Genomic DNA, 21,713 nt, shown 5'->3' with positions numbered 1-21,713 from the left:
TCCGATCCTAGCTAAAAGTCTACAAGATTGGTTTTGTGCTCAGTTTGCAGAAGAAGAAACCAGTTCTGGACAAAGGTTACTTGAACAATACTGACCACTAAGACGTGGTGGTGCGGTCGCGATCGGACTCCGAGCCTGAGAGTTCTAGGGCGCCTTTCCAAAAGCTACTCCGATAATTGAGTTTCTTGCCATTTCTGACCTACAAGCCGTGGAATCCTACATTTAGATGCCAGAGAAAACCAAACTATATTTCAAGAGTGAAGGCTTTTAAAAGTTGCTTAACTTAAAATGATGCCCTATTATTATTATCTGGCTTCTACAAGTTATCAGACAAAACACTTATTAACTTAAGAACACCAGCAAAGCATCCACCTTTCTGTTGCCGCCTCTCACGTAAAACAACATTTGGTATTGAGAGTGCAGAAGTAGCGGCTGGTGGGGAGAGACTGAAACGCAAAGAGACGTAGGAAACTGTCACCTCAGCAAGAAGGCACTCTGCGTGTACTTTCGGCGTGTGGCTGCGACAGAATGCCAGCGTGGAGAAAGCCCGGGAATAACAGGACACACACGCACGGACCGAACCGCCCCCACGCTTCAGGAACGGAAAGGCGCAGCGAATATACGTCACGCCGTGAGGCGGGACTTCCGTCTTGAGCCTCGTCTTTGACGGAAGCCGAGAGGCCCCATTTCGCGTGGGTTAACGCACTAACTCAAGGGTCAAGCTGCGTCGGGGGAAGCGTCTTCCGGCCGTTTATCTCGCCTGCGCTGTCCTCTCAGCCTGCTCTTCCGTTAAGAGTGTTTACATTTGGGCCAAACCTTGGGCTTGAGGAGGACTCGCTCCTTTCCGACGCCGGCCATTCTCTGGTCCTGCCTTTTTTCCGTGAGGCAGTGTCCGCCGCCGGGAAGTACCGTTCTCGCCGGTGCAGGCGTTCCCTGGAAAGCCGCGTGTTCTGAATTAGTCTCCGTCTTCCCTGGGTGGGAGCGGGGGGAGCTCTGCCGGGCCCCGGCGGTGGTGCAGGCTGCGGTAGAACTGGAATAGAAGGCCTCCCGCCACCCCGCCCTCGACTGTCGCTGGGGACCCCATGGGGGTCCACGGGCTCTGGAAGCTGCTGGAGTGCTCCGGGCGGCAGGTGAGCCCGGAGACGCTGGAAGGGAAGATCCTCGCCGTGGGTATCCTTAACGTGTTCCTGGGCGCAGGGATTCGCGTCGGGTTTTTACTCCCTCGGGGCTTCCCCCTGGGCGCAGAATGGTGTTGGTCAGATGACAGTCCCACTCGGGGTAGTAAGAGCATCCCCCTTCACGACGTTTTCTTTCTCTGAGTGTCTGCTCGTCCCCGCTTTGCAGTCACGCCACGCTGGGTTGGAGTCCTCGGGTTTTATCACTTAGGGGCAGGGCTTTCCGCCGCTCTGTGCTTTTCGTTCCCTCGTCTGCCGAGTGGAGGTGATAATAGTAGCTACACACAGGGTTGGTATGAGGAATAAAGGAGTTATGTAAGTAAAAGGAGCTTAGTTGACATTGCATAGCCCAAAAGTATTATCCCTCCTGGGAGGTCAGCATGGAGCAGGTGAAGCGGACTTCCCACCGGCAGTTTTGCCTGCTGCCCCGAGTTTCTGCTCCGCTCAGGTTCGTTAGGAGGATAGCGTGGGCAGGTGTTTGACCTTTTTTCTTTTTTAAAAGTAACTTAGTATTTTTTTTTTTTTTTATTGTGAGTTTTGGAGTAGGAAACTGATGTACAACACCGGAAAGATTTCAAAAGGTCCACAGTGTTTGTTTTGTTTCCTCCCAGCCTCTGTGATGGGCTTTTAAAGGACTGTCATTTGTGTATATGTCTGTCTGGTTTGGTGTTTTCGGAATTAAATGTTTTTCTTCTTTATCAAAATATGTGAATACTGTCCCTGAAATTTTGGTCTTTTTTATTCATTAAACCTTCTCATCCACCTCCTCCTCCTTTTTTGAGTGGCTGTTCTGTTCTGGAAGCTGGTGGTACCTTAGGCCAGTTCCCTGCGTGGGCACCTGTGAGCCTAGGAGTTCATAAGCGAGGTGGAGAAGAGTATCATGCAAATAGTTGCTGTTGGTGGTAAATGCAGTTTAAGAATAGGTGGGATTTCTGCGGAGGGAGCCACTGAGAGAGGAACCATTATTTGGTATGGAGACAACTTATATATAATGGGACACTGGTAATTTTTCAAAGAAAGTTAACATGATGATGATATTTTCTTCGGTGTGAATAATCTTGAAGTACATCTATAATGAGTTTTGGCTTGCTTGAAAGTTTTTATGCGCGGTACCTTGTGTAGGGAGAGGAAAAGTGTGTGTGTGTGTGTGTGTGTGTGTGTGTGTGTGTGTGTGTTGTGGGGGGCGGGGCACATGTGCTATTGCTGCCCTCTAGTGGTTCTTCAAATCCCTGCTTTCTAAAGATTTTCTTTATAGACCTGTATGTGAAGGAAAGCACAGTTTTCAGTAACAGCAACCCTTCAAACCTCAGCAAAGACTTAGGCATTTTATGTTGTAGCCCCGATGAATGATGAATAATTAGTAATTTGTAAAAGCATTAAGATGATGCATGAAGTTCAGCATTCTAGTTTTTTAGGAAGTTGTCCAAAGTAAGGAAGTTAAAGCATTTAATTTAAAATTTAGATTATCTATTTTTAGATGACTCAGGAGCTCTTTTGGGACATGAAATAATTTTCATGAGGTTATTAAGTTTTTCTGAAAGAAGAAATCATTTAAAGAGGATGTCGAAGATTTTCCAGTGATAATTACAATCTCATATATATTTATCTGTATAAATACATATGTAACCATATTTGATTGCTGTTTTGTAATTGGTTTTGCTTTGTTTCATTTTCATGGGAATTCGAATTCAAATATCTGATCTATATCCCATTTTTTGCCTATTTGTTAAGAAATTAACCATTACGTACTAGGTTCATAACTTACTCTCGGATCCCTAAAATATATATTTTTAACCCATCTATAGGCGAGTGCCTTGTTTATTTATACAATCTAGGCCATCTAGTCTGGGAGTCAGGGTGGAGCCGTGGGGCAGCCTGCACACATGGGGAAGGTGTGGTGTGGGGTGCTGAGGTAGCCTGGGGAGCCAGTACAGCAGGAGGAGGGGAGGGGCCTCCACCACTCTGCTGAAGTCGCTCTTGAGTGGTGAGTTAGAGGAGGGGACGAAGAGACTGACAGCGGGAAAACCAGTGTCACCATGTTCCTCTTATGGACAAATACAAAATAATTTGGTAAGAAGCACTTTCTACAAAAGTGAAATATAAGAAAGCTCCAAGGAAACATTAATTACTTATAATTACAGAAGAGCTTACTATTGTTAATATTTTGGCATCTGAACTTCTAGTTTTTGTATTTAACATATCACATGTTATAAAACGTAATTATGCATTCCATAGTTTAGTAACCTGTTTTGTGTCCCTTTAATATTTTGTGACTGTCTTTCTTATCACTATAGATGCTTCTGTAGCTTCCTTTTTTGAGTGCTATTTGATATTCCAGCAAATTGGTATATCACAATTTAGTTTAAGTAAAGACCTGTTGGAAAACTTTTACATTGTTTCCCATATTTTCATCACTGAAAACATTCTTAGAAGTAACTTTTATTGTAAATCAGTGATGATTTTCTGATAATAAGTGTCTGGAGATAGAAGTAGTAAAATAGGATGCTGGTTTTTACATTTTTTTTCTATGAATTGCCAAATTGGTCTCCAAAGAGTTGTGATAATTTGCTAAAATTCTGTAGAGCGTATTAGTTTTTTTTAAAGAAGGAAGTGTTTGCAATTCAGTTTTTTAAAGGACACATCTGTCGATGTAACACTGTAGTCTGTGAACAGTAGTTACAGGGATTCCTATAACGTTAACGGATTTTAGTCAGATTCCATCAGGGCTAAACATTTTTCCAATTCCACATGAACTGTGATGAGGACTTAGTTTTAATGCTTAGATGGTATCAGTTATTGGGAAGTTGAAATCATGGTGATGAGGGAAGAAATTCCAAAATAGTTTCCGTTAACAATTCTGCCAGATATCAGCATTTGGTTAAACCAGGCACTAAGAGGAGTCCGGGATCGCCATGGAAACTCAATAGAAAACGCTCATCTTCTCACTTTGTTTCATCGGCTCTGCAAACTCTTATTTTTTCGAATTCGTCCTATTTTTGTGTTTGATGGGGATGCTCCACTGTTGAAGAAACAAACCTTGGTAAGAATCATGTTTGTTTGTTTATTTTTCTTTCTGCATTATTAGAAGGAAAGAAAAGTTCATGTAGAATTTTAATTTTCTCTTTAGAATTTTGGAAGCCAAGACTTATTTTGACATATATCCAACTAAATTTCAACTTTTTTAAAGTTTATCTTGAACAGTCACACTTTTTCCTCTAAAAAAAGGATTATTTGTGAGACTACGTCCTGGGTGCAATCATACAGTTCAGCTTTTAATAGAACTACTGAAGTCTTCTCTTTCTTTCTCTCTCTCTCTAATAAATAAAATCTTAAAAAAAGAAAAAAAAACCTACTAAAATTCTTAAAATTGGGAGTTTTCCTTGTAGAGTATCTTCTTAGGTGTCCTATGTATGTTTCAGCCATGCTGCCGAGCATGATAGCCTGTTGGGGAACATGCCTCCTTGAATCTGAGATCGCGGGTCCTCAGTGTTTAAAGAGTAATTGGATTTTATGTGGTGCTAGATGTGACTAATGTGGATTATTGAGGAAGGAAATTGGCCAGGATATAAAAGAATAACATTGAGTTTCTTTATTCTGAAAGTAGGTTAAAACAGTGTTGGAACAAAGTTGTGAACTTTGGAGTAATTGTGTACCCCCTCCAAGTGACAGCACCCATTTGGTCGTAGGACTGTTATGTGTTGAAAATGCCAGCCCCTCACTTCATAATCACAGACAGACATTGTCTAACTAAGGATGTAGGGTAAAAGTAAGGATCGGTAAATGCTTGGGGACATTTGTTCCCTCAGTTTTAAATTATCAAATTATTCTATCAGGTACTCTTGGAAGGATTAGACAGGAAAAAAGAATTCCAGAATTTATTTATCCACAAGGAAACAACATCTCCCCACTTCCCCAGCCCCACCTAAAAGATGTTGGCTAACATGATTGTAGTAATCATTTTGCGATATGTAAATGTACCAAATCAACACGTTGTACACCCTAACATGTTGTACACAGTGTTATAGGTCAGTTATAGCTTAATTTAAAAAAAAAAAAAGGAAAAGAATGTTTTGTTATTTCTTCCTTACATTCCACCATCAGCATGGAGAGTGTTTGATTTTTTTCCTACATGGACATTTCTTACAAGACACTTCTAATACATTTAAGAATTTCTTATGATATAGTCTTAAATGTTGATGGACATAGTGGCATGTAAGTAATGTATTCTTTTATTTTTATTTTTATTTTTATTTTTATGTTTTGTGGGAGAGAGAGAGCTAGAGAAAGAGCAGGGGGAAGGGCAGAGGCAGAGGGAAAGAGATTCTCAAGCAGACTCCCCGCTAAGCATGGAGCCTGACATAGGGCTTGATCCCATGACGCATGAAATCATGACCTGAGCTGAAGTCAAGAATTGGATGCTTAACTGACTGAACCACCCAGATGCCCCAAGCAGTATACTTTTATAAAGACCAGTATCAGAAATTGGTTTTGGCACAATAGTGACAATTTTAAAGAATATATTAATAATCCCTTTTGAGAAACATTTACTTAATTACATATTATTAAGTTATAGGCTTCTTGGGGACATTAAAGTCTATTTAAAAGAAGCTGAAAGTAAATTAAGATTTGTCAAATACTGTGTCCTAGCCCGTCCATTTAGTAGTAGGTGGATGGAGACTCCATGTTCTTTACGTAGCAGAAACCTGCACATACCCACTAATATGACAGTTGGGAGGAAATACTAAAGCAGTCGTAGCCTGAAAACTCAGACAAACCAAATGCTACAGAAAAAAATCACAGAAATGTTTTTAATATACTAATACCCTGAAACAGAATCCTGTGTCCTTTGTTTTCACAGGCTAAGAGAAGGCACAGAAAGGATTTGGCAGCCACTGACTCCAGAAAAACTACAGAGAAGCTTTTGAAAACATTTTTGAAAAGACAGGCTATCAAAACTGCCTTAAAAAGCAAAAGGCAAGAGGCAAATTCCATTAATTTTAAAGATTAAACGCTTTTAACTTTTGCCTTGGGTCACCCTGGTTCCCTTCCCCTGATTTTTTAACTCGGCAAATAACACAGTGAAATCAGAGGGGTAAGTGGGCTGTCCATTGGACCCGGTACTTGGAAGTTGTGCAAATTCCCCGTTCTGTGAAAGTCAGCTCGGATAAGGAGAGAGATAAGCCGTAGTGTTGCATTGCCCACACTTTGTACTTTTGTAAGGCGGATCTCCCTGCCTGCAGTTGAGGCCCTGGCTGAGGTGCGGGGAGCCGCAGCGAGCTTCCCGTTTCTCTAGAGGCCTCACTGGCTTCCCACAGCAGCGGCCTAGGCAGCCCGGGCAGCAGGGAGAAACCTGTTACAGCCCCGTGTTTTTCCTCTTCTCACCCCCTCAGCAGGGCTTGTGTAATGAGTGGGGGAGGCTTCCGGACTCAGCGTCCTCTTTCCCATCACCTCTGCTTACCTCTGTGCTTTTCAGAGATGAAGCGCTCCCCAGTCTTACTCAAGTTCAAAGAGAAGATGACATCTATGTTTTGCCACCTTTACAAAAGGAAGAAAAAAACAGGTAAACGTTTAACTGTTTACAAATAGTAATTGTCTGTGTTTTCAGACAGATTCAGACTTGTGTGTTTTTCGCTACATGGTAAGGTATGTGGGAATTAATGCATCTGCAAATGTATTCTCGACGCCTTTTAGAATGTTTTTCAAAGACTAAATTGTTTTGTGACTCAATTGTCCTTGTGTTTTGGTAGTTTGTGCTGCTTTGTCTCTTCATTCTGGAGGCCCTGCGGTAGCACCATTTGTGTGTGATTCCTGAAGATAATGGATTTTCACATCCCTCCCTGTTGCTTACACGTGCTGTCTCTGCCTGTTTCTCAGCCTGTGTCTTCTGTCTCTCACCACCACACCGAGAGCCCACACACAACTTCCTCCTTGCTAAATCCAGGAGACGCTTTGCAGGTGTCGGCTTACTGTACTTTTGAGCTGTGCGTGACTCGGCACCTGTGTTACCCTGCTGTCTGGCTGTCTGGGAACCTCTCTGGCTGCTCTTTCTCCGGCTCCTCTGTGGACTCTTCTCTGGTTCGCTGTTCACTCTCAGCTGCATCTGTGGCTGAAATGCAGGCAGGGGGCCCAGCAGTGTGTCTCTGCCCCCACTCTCCCACATTTCTTTCCCAGGGGCTCCTGAGACACCAAGTGGTTTCTGAATCAGGCCAGTTCTGTTTCTTTTCATTGCTACCTTGAAGTACCATAAAGGCTTTCACGCTTCTTTCTCTTTGTCTTTGGTCTTCCCCTTTCGCTGGAACTCCTACTCACCAACTTCAGTCTCTGCTCTGTGGTGTAGGATCTGCTAAAACCCAAACCTGATAATGTCATTTCAGAGCTTGAAACACTTCCCAGCTTCTTATTTCTTTAGGATAAAACTTCATCCCCTTAATCACATGCTTCTCCAACCTCACCAGGCCCTCTTTTTATCATCATCAGGCCCTCTTTATGTCATCTCCAGGCAGGCTTTCTTTCCTTGTTTCCAGATGTTTATAGAACACACTGTTTCTGCTTGGAACACTTGTCTCCATGAACTTTCCCCAGACCCTACAACTAGACCTCTGTCTTATTTGCGGCTAAGTCCAAGCAGTGCAATTGCCAGAGATTCCAAGACACTTTAGGGACCTCCCCTGCACTCTGATTAGAGAGGGGTGACTCCCCTTACTGCTCTTTTAGCATCGCAATCCTCCCTTGTGATGGATGTCATCAGATCATACTGTAATCGCTCCCTGGCACACGTCCCCTCTCAACTGTGGGAATAATGGTGGTGTGTTTCATAACATCTGATTCACCATTGTAGCCCCTAGAACTAGTGGCCCCTTGCCTCCAGAGATATTTTTAAAAGTTGTCATTAAGTCATAGATACTGTAAACATATGCTTGACTTTCAGTTCAGAAGAAGAAGATGAAAGAGAATGGCAAGAAAGAATGAGTCAAAAACAGGCATTACAGGTACTTAACGTAATTTTTGAATTCAGAGTATATTGTTATTTGAAATGAATAACATGAAAATGAATAAATGTGGTATGAATTCCTGGTAAAAAATAGACACACACCTTCTTTATTGTGCTGTGTGTATACGTGTGTGCGTGTGTATATATGTACAAATACGCAGGGACCCATACACATTCGTACGGCATTTGCCTTTATGCGTGTCTGGATATCCAAAACAAGCCATCTTTCTTTTACAACCAACCAACTAAACAAACAATAAGTAAGTATAAATAGTAATATGTACTTCTATAAAAATACAGAAAATGTACCACCTATAAATAACTTCAAGTAACATTTTGGTATGTATTAGCCCATTCTCCCCCCACCCTTATGGTTGATTATCCATGTGTGTATTTTAGTACATGTATGCATGTCAGGTGTACATGTATGCATATATATGTAAATGTATGTCTGTGCTTCTGTTGCAGTTATCCATGGCTGTGTCACATGGTGGCATGAAAATGGTTGTTATCATCCTCTCACTGTTCTGGGGATTGTTGGGCTCAGTGAGGCAGTCCTCTCTGCATGGCTCCCTTGTAAATGCAGGCTGATTATAGCTGGGGCTGGAGTCCCCTCCAAGGCTTCCTTACTCTGTCTGGTGGTTGACACTGGTTGTCAGAACACTTGCCTGTGGCTTCTCCATGTGGCTTGGGCTCACTCACGGCATAGTATTGTGTTCCATGGACAGGCATCCCGAGAGCAGGTGCCCGGCGGGACCCGTAGTCTTTTCTAGCCAGCTTCAGATGTAGCACAGCCCTCCTTCCTATGCATTCTGTCTGTGGGAAGCTGGTCAGTGAGGCCAGCCCTTATTTAAGGGGAGGGAATTAGATGGAAAGAGGTGTCAGAGAACCTGTGGTCCTCAAACAACCACCACACATATTTTAATGAATGACATTTGTACCAACTGAGGTGGTACTGTAATATACAAGTTTTTAGAGTTTTTTTCACGTTTTTTGAATAGTGGATAATATTCTTTGATTCCCAAGTTAACTGGTTTTTTTATGTTCCTAATTTGGTGCATCTGGAGAAAGACTTGAGCTACAACCTCAAGATCCTTCAACTTGTAGATGTTCTGCATTATTAATTCAGGAAATGACAGCGGTCATGGTAAAGACTGTGAACATGGTAAAGACTATGAACATTTTGGTCAGAAAGACCTGCATTTAAGTACAGGCTCTCCTGTGCACTAGCCATGTGATCTTAGACAAATTAACTTCTCCAAGGCTTTATTTCCCATCCCTACTCCCTTTTTTTGTGAAACAAAAATCATAATGATGCCTTCCTCAGAGGGCTGATGGAACTTTAAGGTGTTCCCTTCGTATAGGGAAAGCATGGGGTGTTCTGAGCATGACTGGCCCATCCTAAGTGCTGGCTGGTTTGCCCATATACATACAACATACCTACCTACAGGAAAGCAAATTGTATTACTAATGAAGAGATTTAAAGTACTTTCAGTTATTAGTTAAAATTTAGAAAAGATTTATCCTTTTTCTTTCTTTTTTTTTTTTTTAAGATTTTATTTATTTGGCAGACAGAGATCACAAGTAGGCAGAGAAGCAGGCAGAGAGGGAGGGGGAAGCAGGCTCCCTGTTGAGCAGGGAGCCCGATGAGGGGCTCGATCCCAGGACCCTGGGATCATGACCTGAGCCGAAGACAGAGGCTTACCCCACTGAGCCACCCAGGCGCCCTGGTTTATCCTTTTTCATGCCTGTGAATTTCTCACTTGTCTTCACTTTTGATTATAGGTTAAGAGCAAAACAAAACTCATTACAAGAATTACAGATATTGTTCAAATTCCTAAGGCTCATCCCTACCTCAGGGCTCTGGTACTTGCTGTTCCTGTAGCCTGGGATGTCCTGATCAGTCTCGCTGGTGTCTTTCAAATCTCTGCTCACCGTCATTTTTTATTCTTATCAGATTAACCTGCTTTATTTTCTTGTTCATTTGTTTATTTACTTGGTTATTCTATGTTGTACTGTACCCCTAAGAGTAGGGACTTGATCTGGCACGATACCCTAGCACCTAGAACAGTGCCTGGCACATTAGGGGTGTCTGATAGGTGTTTTTTCTTTTGAGTGAGTCAGTGAATGAATGGCTATATTCCCTAATCTGCCTATTCACTGATACCTGTTGCAGATTATGTACAACTGAGTTTAGTCTGTTGTAGATTTTGTAGAACTATTTATCATAAGTTCAATAAACTTACATCAGCAGTAAATATCAGGATAAATAGAATAAGTGTACACAATGTAAATTTCATGGTTACGTTTTTACTCTTTACAGGAAGAGTTCTTTCATAATCCTCATGCCATAGATATTGAGTCTGAAGACTTCAGCAGCCTGCCTCTTGAAATAAAGCACGAAATCTTGACTGACATGAAAGAATTTACCAAGCGAAGACGAACCTTATTTGAAGCAATGCCAGAGGTGAAATGTACAACAGCACATTAATGCTTAGAATGCGCTCATGCTTAGAGCTTCAGCAAAATTTTTTATTAGAAAAAAGGAAATCAATAAGTATTACTTACATGGTCTCTGTTTTGAGTACACGTCGTTTGTGTCTCAGAGATCCTGTGAAGCATCATATATTTGTAAGTTTGAACTTACACATGTTTCTTCTAAGAAGCCTTTTGACTTTCACTTGAGACCAGGTCTTGGGATGCCTGGGTGGTTCATTCAATTAAGGTTCTGACTCTTGATTTCAGCTCCGGTCATGATCTTGGGGTCGTGGGATTGAGCCCTTGCTTCAGGCTCGGTGCTTAGTGTGGAGTCTGCTTGAGATTCTTTCTCTCCCTCTCACTCCTCCCTCCCTTCTCTCTCTTACCAAAATAAATAAGTCTTAAAAAAATAAAATAAAAGACACTATAAGAAAAAAACTCCTGCTCTGTGTTCTCATAACACCTGTAATGTCTCTTCATGGTTCTTAGCATCTAAACGTGCCTGTTTTTCTCACTTCTGTATTTTCAGCACCTAGTTCAGTATCTTTCTTTCTCTTTCTTTCTTTTTTTTTTTAAAGATTTTATTTATTTATTTGACAGACAGAGATCACAAGCAGGCAGAGAGGCAGGCAGAGAGAGAGGAGGGGAAGCAGGCTCCCTGCTGAGCAAAGAGCCCGATGTGGGGCTCGATCCCAGGACCCTGGGATCATGACCTGAGCCGAAGGCAGAGGCTTTAACCCACTGAGCCACCCAGGCGCCCCAGTATCTTTCACATAGTAAGTGCTCAGTGTATGCTTAGGGGCTCAATTCTTAGATTAGTTCATGAAAGTTTTTTTTAACCCGTAATATACATTGTCTATAGAATACTAATAGTAATATAGAGTCTAATCTAACTTGAAATTCCAGGTGTCTCTTCTTTGGATGCAGGCCTAGCAATACAGTTGGACCATCACCTTCCCTCTTCCTCTTTCTAGACAGTGGCCATAGGGAGTTCAGTGGTAAATTTTTCAACTTGCAGCATCTGCTATTGGCTCTACAGCTACAGAAACTTGGAGCAGGTGCTGTGCAGAGTTGGGGTCAGGCCTTGTCTCCTGATCATGCTACACCATTAATTATTACTGCTTTTAATAGGTGAATGAACTTTGTTTTCCTTGTATTGCTACTACCTATTCTCACGCCATTCTCTAATTCACTGTAGGACAGAATATATGTTTTGCAGTAGCATTGTTCCTAATGAATGATGTAGTGGTTTTTTCCTACAAACTTTTGAATGTTTCTTAAATTGATACCAAAATATGAAAAAGGCAGACAGGTCCTATTTCTTTCCCTATCAATCCTTTGTTTTTCCACGAACAATGTGAATATAGGAAATGCTAAGGTGCACAGAAGTGATATAGGAAGGACAGAGGTAAATTGATTTTCATTTCAGGGGAAAAAATCCAGGCTTAGTATGTATATCAGGCACTTTATTTCTTGAGTATGAAAGGCTCTCTGGCTGGCCTTTGAGGAAGTAGAATTTGGGTTATGTAAACAACATTGAGAAGGCATGGGAAGAAGGGAGATGGTCCCTAATGATTTGCTCCCTTTTCTCTTCCCATCACCATGGAGCTTGGGATCGGTAGATGGTAAGGAAGAGGGTAGTGTGGCTTAGCAGCCCATGGAACCTATAATTCTGATAGGGAAGGGATGATCCGAGTCATCCATGTTGGACCTTTGTATCATCTGTACACTGGGCAAATCAATATTGAGAATAGTAATGATGGTAAGTAATAACTCATAGCAATAGAAGCAGTGTAGGATTGGCAACCTGTTTTTAATCCCACATCTACTACTTACTAGCCTTGTAACTCTAGAGAGGTTAGTTAACCTGTTTGTCTCAGCTTCTCCATTTGTAGACTGGAAATAATGACATATGTCTCATGGGGTGGTTGAAATAAAATGGGATAATACACATAAAAGCTCCTAGAAGAATGCCTTCATTGCAAATGCTTTATAAATGTTAATGATTATCATTAATAATTGTGATTGCTATGAATTATTAGGTGTCTTTATGGGTCAGGGACTGTGCTAGGCACTTTATTTGGATATTTTTCCTAAGATTTATTTATTTATTAGAGAGTGCGTGTGGGAGGGCATGAGTGGGGGGGAAGGGGCAGAGGGAGAGAATCCTCCAGCAGACTACCTGCCCCGAGTGTGGAGCCTGTCTAGAATTCACGACCCATGAAATCATGACCGGAGCCGAAACCAAGAATTGGACACTCAACCGGCTGGACCACCAGGCGCCCCACTTGACTTGCATATTTACTTGCATTCCAGAAGGTTGTCTATTTATTAACTATAATCAAAATGTCACAGTGCCGGCATGCATTACTGCCTAATAAATGTTTTTTGAGTAAATGATTAAGTCACAAACATTATCCATGATTTCATTTCTTTTGCCTAAGTCTTTTTGTTTTAAAGGTTATTTTTTAATAAGGCAGCTACAGCTTTTCCTAGTTTCAGATTTTAGTGTTAGAATATGAAAATGTCTCCAGTGGAAAAAAATCAGTTGCCCCTTTGTTCCTTTATCCTTTGCGAAAAAGGATGGAAATGTGGGAATATTATCTGTATTTAATACAAAAAAATAATTTCATTTATTTTATTTTAGGAGTCTGATGACTTTTCACAGTATCAGCTCAAAGGCTTGCTTAAAAAAAACTACCTAAACCAACACATAGAAAATGTCCAAAAGGAAATGAATCAGCAACAGTCAGGACAAGTCCAAAGGCAATATGAAGAAGAAGGGGGCTTTTTGAAGGAGGTAGAGTCAAGGAGAGTAGTCTCTGAAGATACTTCACATTACATCTTAATAAGAGGTATTTAGTACCATCACTTACCTAATGGTTAAAAACCAAAAATAGGTTGTGTCTCTGAATTCTAGGAGCTACCACCCTACTTTTGTAATAATAAAGCTATATATATAGCTATTAATGGGTTACCTGCTGTTGTACCAACCCTCTTTGTTTTTATTCTTTATTTAAAATTTATTTATTTATTTACTCCCAGTATAATTAACACGTAGTGTTATATATTAGTTTTAAGTTTACAATATAACGATTCAACAATTCTATACATTACTCAGTACTCATGTACAAACCCACTTTAAAATTAAATAACAAATTAACTCTTAATGCCGTTTAAAGGAAAATTTTTAACTTCTTGCATGAGAACCAGTGTTCTTTTATTCATCTTACTAGAAGTATGTTGTCTCACTGTAAAACTACTTAATGAGAAATGTTTTAATTTTTCTTAAGGTATTCAAGCTAAGAAAGTTGCAGAGGTGGGTTCAGAGTCTCTTCCTTCTTCCAGCAAAATGCACAGCTGGTTGTCTGACATGAAGTCATCTCCATGTGAGAAACTGAAGCCAGAGAAGGAGCCTGCCACTACCCCTCCTTCTCCAAGAACTTCCCTGGCTATGCAGGCTGCCATGCTGGGAAGCAGCTCAGAAGAGGAGCGGGAGAGTGAGAATCAAAAGCAGTCTGATGTGAAGGATGCACCTGTGTCCCCGCTTACTCTCTTAGCTATTCAGAAGGTTCTTGACGACGATGAAGACATGGAAGCACACGCTGGAAATGACGTGCAGATAGGAGGGTCAGCAGTGAAAACGCTGCTTGGGAACAGTTGCCATGAAGAAGCTGTTGAAGACCTTAAAGAAGGAGGTGGAGAAGGAATGCTGTTGCCAGCAGGACCCCATCTGACCCATGTGAACTCTGCTCATGAAACCAGCCCTGACACCGGCAGGAGGCTGGCAGACTCAGCTCACTTGTCCCATCCTGTCTTCTGTCCCGGCAGTGAATCTAGTGTTCCAAAAGAAGAAATGTCACTTATTCATGTGGTGAGTGAAGCCTTTCAGAAAAGCTGTGAGTCTACGGTTAAGGGTAGAAAAGACCCCATTCCTTCAGAAAGCACAGTGGTGATGCACAGCGATGCACCTGGGCTCCAGAGTGGGAGAGAACTGACACCAGTACCTTCGATGAGTTCAAGTTCTGTATCAAGGAATGAAACATACACCAAAGAGCCTGAACTACAACCAGACCTTTGTCCATCAGGCGGCAAATATGATTCCTCTGTTCTTTCAACTGATGATGAAACAGAAGGTGAAAAAAATCATGTTTCTGAAATCACTGACACTGTCAGGTTGCAAGAAACGAGTAATACACAAAGTATCCCTTCAGAGACAATAAGTAACTTGGAAAATGCAGTATCCTTTAATTCTAAAGAGCATGAGAATTTCCTGAAAACCATTCAAGAACATGAGACAATGAACTCTGTAGACCAGGACTTAATTTCAGTTCCAAAGTCCATGGAGCCAATGGAAATAGACTCTGAAGAAAGTGAATCTGATGGTAGGTGCTTGTGCTCTTCCAGAGATACAGAACTTCCTGTAGAGTTTCACATTTCCAGGAACAGAGATCCTACAGTGTAGTCTAGTTCCCGCTTTGTTCAGATGATGAACTAGGAGCCCAGAAAGGTGAAATGACTCTCCCAAGGACACACAGCTGGTTCTTTGTTGTTGTTTTTTTTAAAAGGGCGGAGTACCAGTTGGAAAAGGTAAAAGTGTGTCTTCTAGTTTTTTTAACTTTTTGTTTTGAAATAATTACAAATTTAATAAAGTTGAAAGAATATTACAGAACATTCTGGTTCCTTCACCCGGTACCTCAATGGCTAGCGTTTTACCATGTTTTTTTTTAATCATAGCTCTTTATACATATTTATATACATGTACATGTTTACTATATATTTACATCTATACAGACCTTTTTTTTTTCTTTTTAAAGATTTTATTTATTTATTTGACAGAGATCACAAGTAGGCAGAGAGGCAGGCAGAGAGAGAGGGGGAAGCAGGCTCCCCACAGAGCCGGGAGCCTGATGTGGGGCTTGATCCCAGGACCCTGGGATCATGTCCTGAGCCGAAGGCAGAGGCTTTAAACCACTGAGCCACCCAGGTACCCCACTATACAGACTTCTGTGTAGTCAATTCAGAGAATTATTCAGGTTCTCATTATTCAGATTATTCTTATTTGTGAAATTGCCTACTTATTAAAATTTATTTATAACCCCAGAATCAATACTCAGAAGTAGTATCTTTGTGGTCATTCATGGGCCTGAGTAAAGTGGCTAGAAGTTTGAATTGCCAATACTGCTCCAAGCTGAGGTTGAGCAAGGTGTCACTCTGCCTTGTGTTTTAGCTATCCCACAGAGGTGACCAGAAGGTAAATATGGGAGAGAGCAGTGCGGTATAGATCAAGAAACTCTAGCTTGGGTTAATTGGGTGGGGTTTGAATCCCAATTCTGTCACCTGTTGGTGGGGCAGCCTCAGGCAAGTCTCTTTAACACTCTTAAATCTCATTTTTTCTTTTGTAAGATAAAGAGATTAGAATTTACCAAGATGGATTGTTTGTAGGATTTACATTATGAATGTATTTATTCTATGAACAAGGACGTATTTGTGGATTCAGTGTTCACAGTGACTTTATAGAACACACTGCTGTGAATAACAAGAATTGCTTGTACACACATACAAACTTTTTTCTTGATGTCTGCTGAGTTTGTCCATTCTAAAGTTACCATTTCCTCTTTGTAATTAGTATTTTATGGAAAGGCTGTGTAAATATGTTGTTCCTGAGCAAACCTTTGTCCACTTATTTTAGCATTCATTGATGATTTTTACCTAAATAAATGATCCTATGATGGTTGCCAAATGGCAGTTTTCTAGTTCCATTGTTCCTTATATATTTTTCAGTTTATATCCTTTTATAAGGAAGCTCTTCCCCTCTTCCCTATTTACTACTTTCTTATATCATGTGGATTCAAGAATTCATACTTTATTTAGTGATTTATGATGCTTTTGTACTTTATGGTTGGAATTGCCCTGGCTTTGGCCCCGTGGGGGCCCCTCTTCAGGCTGGCTTCTGGGACTTGACAATTCCCCCTTACATGTTGTGGATTTCTTTACTTTCTGGTCAAGATGTTCCAGATTTATCTTATTCTTGCCCTGCCCTGCCCTGTGTTTGGATCCAGCTCTAGTTCCTTGTAATAGAGCATGATGTTTAGAAACCAAGATCTGGACCCTGAGTGTGCTCACTGGTACTGGGGTGTCATTGCTTCAGGCCCTCTCAGGGACAGAGCCAGGAAGTATTTTTATGTATATACCCACAAACGTGCACACACCCACCTGTATTTACTTCTCTACAAACATGTATTTATGTATAAATGTTTCATACTATGAGTTCGTACTAACGCTGATTCCAGTCCAATATCACAGAATTCATTTTAGCCTCCACTTTTGTTATAATTTTCCTTTCTAATACTGAGAAACCTTACTCCCATTTTCCTTAATATGTCGACTTATTACTTATTCTTTCTTAATTCATAACCATCTCCTGGTCCCATTGGTGTTTTCCTTGGTCCTGGCTGTCTCCTTGGCCCCAGTCCCCATTCTGAGATCTCCAGCCCACTCTGTCCTGATTGCATCCTGAAATTCATGCTCTTCCACCTGAAGCAAAAGAAGGGAATTTCATACATATATATACACACACACACACACACACACACACATATACATATATATACACATACACATACATATATACACACACACACACACACACACACACACATATATATATATATATATATTTTTTTTTTTTAAAGAAAAGACAAGACACAGGAGAGGAGGGAAGGAGGGAGGGAAGGAAGGAAGAGCTATTTCTCCTGAGTACTTATCCGGATTCTTTACACTAATTCACTGCTTTATTCTTTGCTATGTTCATAGTGAAATAGCATGAGAACATATAACAACCTGCATGACTGTTTATATCCTCTGATAATTCTCCTTTTTGAACTCTGAGACAATACTAGTTAACTTATTGTATTTGTATAAAGCTTATATGCAAATCTTTGAAAGCTTGGTTCCTAATTTTAAAGGTAGTGCCAGCTTATCGAATGGAAAAGTCTTATTTTGAAGTTATAGGCATTTATATTAAATTTATTTAATAATAATGTGTTACCCTTACATGTTTTCTAGTAAATTCAGATCTTTTCAGGGTAAAACACTTTCCAGGATACTTTGGAATGCTCTCAATGATTTTGGGATAATTTTAATATTTCACTTATAAACAAAGTGACCTTGTTATTTTGGTACAGGAAGCTTCATTGAAGTACAGAGTATAATAAGTAATGATGAACTTCAAGCTGAATTACATGAAGCTTCTAAATCTCCCTCCAGACAAGATGAAGAAGAACTGATAGGAACTAAGAAGGAAGAAGCCACTGGTGACTCTGAGGGCCTCCTGAGACACAGCTCTGGAAGAGAGGCTTTGGACACTGAACCACGTGAAGAAGCTGAAAAAGATACAGACAGTTCACTCAATGAATGGCAAGATATTGATTTGGTAACAATATGACATCAAGTCTTAACTTACCGCTAAAAAAGAGCCAAGTTAGATAGCTTTTGATCTTTAAGGAGTTACTGGTTGAACATTTATTAGCTTTTTGCATGCTTTTTTTTTTTTTTTTAACTATTTTTTCATCATTATGGGGATTGGGAAGTCTAAGATCAAGATGCAGGCTAATTTGGTTCCTGGTGAGAGCTCTCTGGCTTGCAGATGGCTGCCTTCCTGCCATGTCATCAGGTGCTGGGGAGAGCGGGCTGAGGGTAGGGGAGAGGGGGAAAGAGTAGGATAGGAGGGAAGGAGATACCTTTGTTTCATAAGGCTACAGTCCTATCAGATTAGGGCTCCATCCTTATGACCTCATTTAACCTTAATTACTTCCTAAAGACACCATCTCCAGATGCAATCACATTTGGGATTAGGGCTTTAACATAGAAATTTTGGGGGAACTCAATTCAGTGCACAGAAAGAACCACATACAATACCACCTAAAAGCATAAAATACTTATATGTAGTGCTTACAACTTATGTGAAAGATTTGTATTTCAAAACTACAAAACACTGATGCTAGAAATCAGGGAGGACCTAAATAGATGTGGTTTTGGGTGGGAAGATACAATATTATTAAGATATCAGTTCTCACACTGATTTATAGGTTCATGGAATTCCAATAAAAAACCAATGATAGATATTAACAAGCTGATTCTACAATTTACACGGAAAAGCAAGGAAGCTAGAGTAGTCAAAACAAATTCAAAAGAGAAAAAGTTTAGAGGACTTATATTACCTGATATGGAGATTTACAATAGAGATAGCAGTAATTAGGAGAATATTATATTGGCTAAAGGATGGATACATAGATCACTAGAACAAAATAAGAGTCCTGCAACAGAAGCAAACAACAGTAATTAAGACAGTTTGCTCTTGGCATAAAGATAGACAAATAGATCAATAGAACATAATAGAAAGTACAGAAATGGATCCATGCATATATTGAGAACAAATTTTCAACAATGCTAGAAAGGCAGTTGGATGGAGGAAGGAGAGTCTTTGCAGCAGTGCTAGGAAAAAAGGCAACTGGTGCTGTGTATGATACACCCAAATCAACTCAAAACACATTACATATTGTAGTTTTACGTTAACTCTTGAAACAAGACAATGCAAATGTGAATCTTCTTTGTTCTTCTCAAAGTTGTTTCACTTTTATAAATCCTCTGCATTTCCATATGAATTTTAGAATTAGCTTCTCAATTTGTATGAAAAATGCCTAAGGTTTTGATGAGATTGTATTGAATATACAAATCGATTTGGGGAGAATTAAATCTTAGCAACACTCTATCTTCTGATCCGTGAACACAGGATATGTCCTGATTTATTCAGATCTTTTAAAATTTTCTCAGTGTTTTGCAGTTTTCAGTGTACAAATCTTACACATCCTTTGTTACATTTATCTCCAAGTATTTCATGTTTTCAAGACTGTAGTAATTGATGTTTTATTTTTTATAATTCATAGCTTTTAGTGTAATTCACAGAGTCATACAACTATCACAATCTTAGAACATTTCCATCACCTGAAAAGGAAGTCCTGTACCCATTAGCAGTCACTCCCTGTACCTTCCTCTTCGACGACTCACCTACTTTTTGTTTCTATGGATTTGCCTTTTCTGAACATTTCATATAAATGGGATAATACAACCTGTGGCCTTTTGTTTCTGGCTCCTTTCACTTAGCAGAATGTTTTCAGGTCCATCCATGTTGTAGCATGTGTTAGTCCTTTATTTCTTTTTATTGCCAAATAGTATTCCATTGTATGGATATGTACCATATTTGATTCAGTCATCATTTGATGGACATTTGGGTTTTTATGGACATTATGCTTTCTGGCTATTATGAATAATATTGCTATTAACATCTATGTACAAGGTTTTGTGGGATGGACATATATCTTCATTTCTCTTTGGTATACACCTAGGAATAGAATTATTGGGTCACAGGTAGCTGTGTTTAACCTTCTGAGTCCCCGTCAGACTGTTTTCCAAAGTGGCTGCACCATTTCCACCAACAGTATATACGGGTTCCAATTTTTCACATTCTCATCGACACTTACCTGTATCTGTCCTTTTGATTCTAGTTGCTCTAGTGGGTGGGAAGTGGTATCTCACTCTTTTTTTTTTTTTTTTAAGATTTTATTTATTTGAGAGAGAGCTCGTGAGAGAAAGCATAAGCAGGGGGAGCAGCTGGCAGAGGGAGAAGCAGGCTCCCTGCTGAGCAGGGAGCCAGCCCCCAGGACTCTGGGATCATGACCTGAGCTGAAGGCAGATGCTTAATGGACTGAGCCACTCAGCTGTCCCTCACTTTGTGTTTTCTTAAATTCAGTTTGTTTAGACTAAAACATGGGTGATTTCATGAGGGAACTCTGAAGATATTACAGACTTGCTTGGAAGTCCAAGTGGGAAAGTTCATAGGAGGAACGCTTATTTGGTAATTGAGTCAGACTAAATGCAGGCTTTTTGTGACAAATGAGTTCAACTGGATCATTAATATAATGATCTACAGATGAAATTTCTTTTGCAGGAGGAGCTGGAAACTCTGGAAAGCAGCCTGTTAACACAGCAGAATTCACTGGAAGCACAAAAACAGCAGCAAGAACGGGTTGCTGCTACTGTGACGGGGCAGATGTTCCTGGAAAGCCAGGTAGGTGTACCAGCCAGGCCTCCTTTTGTAATTCCCACTGCTGGTTTTACTTAATCTGATTCCCCAGCGGGATGTCTTCAGTGAAATGTGTGCAACACTGCTCCCATTTCTGGTCAAGGCCCATTTCCCGCATTTCACGGGGGTCACGGCGTGTCTCTGACTCTCCAGGAACTTCTTCGCCTGTTTGGCATTCCCTACATCGAAGCTCCCATGGAAGCAGAGGCACAGTGCGCCGTCCTGGATCTGACGGATCAGACTTCTGGAACAATCACTGATGACAGTGATATTTGGCTGTTTGGAGCACGGCATGTCTATAAAAACTTTTTTAATAAAAACAAGTTTGTAGAGTATTACCAGTATGTGGACTTTCACAACCAACTGGGTAAGACTTCAGAGTACGATCACTTTATGAGATTTACCTTTAGAATTTGTATTGTGAATTTTTTCCTTTCCAAGGAACTCATTTGATGTATTAATTGGGAAATGGTAGGTCTCTACACGTCTTCACGTAAGTGATCTTTTGTTTCTAGAGAGGAATAGGATTTTTAAATTAGAATTAAGAAATTAAAACCCTAGAAATATGTAAGGATTTTCTGCAGTTTTAATTACCTGACCTGTTTAGACTTTGACCAGTTATCCTAGATCTCTGGAGTAAACCAAAGGTGGTGGAGAGAGGAGGCAGGCGGAGTCAGTCCTGCTGGAGTCACGAGCTCCATGGCCCCGTGGTGGTGTTTCTGGCAGTGATTCTTTTTTTTCCCATTCATCTAACAAATACATATTGTGTGATTCCTGTAAGCCAGTTCTTGTTCTTGGCAGTGGGGAAATGGGAGAATACAAGTCTAGTAGGAAAAGGAAATAATAAACATAAACCACGTAGAAAAAAAAGCTGTAAAACAGGAGAGGGTGACCTGCAGTCACAGGAAGTGTGTATGCTGTTGTA

General features: G+C 40.5%; 1 protein-coding gene across 1 annotated transcript in view; it reads left to right on the top strand.

Moving 5' to 3' along the window:
* Positions 1-647: 647 nt before the first annotated feature.
* Positions 648-21,713, top strand: part of LOC308339556 (DNA excision repair protein ERCC-5-like) — a 29,571-nt gene continuing 8,505 nt past the window's right edge. The window contains exons 1-11 of the mRNA XM_080798344.1: positions 648-1,170; positions 4,040-4,215; positions 6,034-6,149; positions 6,649-6,735; positions 8,104-8,164; positions 10,490-10,633; positions 13,292-13,499; positions 13,938-15,029; positions 17,832-18,079; positions 20,654-20,773; positions 20,942-21,155. Coding sequence (XP_080654470.1) covers positions 1,083-1,170; positions 4,040-4,215; positions 6,034-6,149; positions 6,649-6,735; positions 8,104-8,164; positions 10,490-10,633; positions 13,292-13,499; positions 13,938-15,029; positions 17,832-18,079; positions 20,654-20,773; positions 20,942-21,155 — 2,554 coding nt within the window. The 5' untranslated portion in view covers positions 648-1,082. The remainder of the gene's footprint in view (positions 1,171-4,039; positions 4,216-6,033; positions 6,150-6,648; positions 6,736-8,103; positions 8,165-10,489; positions 10,634-13,291; positions 13,500-13,937; positions 15,030-17,831; positions 18,080-20,653; positions 20,774-20,941; positions 21,156-21,713) is intronic.

Source organism: Martes martes, assembly GCF_963455335.1.
Source record: "Martes martes genome assembly, chromosome: 3".
In the NCBI taxonomy this organism is placed as follows: domain Eukaryota; kingdom Metazoa; phylum Chordata; class Mammalia; order Carnivora; family Mustelidae; genus Martes; species Martes martes.
The sequence above is the reverse complement of the archived record's forward strand: the minus strand, read 5'-3'. Positions and strand labels throughout refer to the sequence as shown.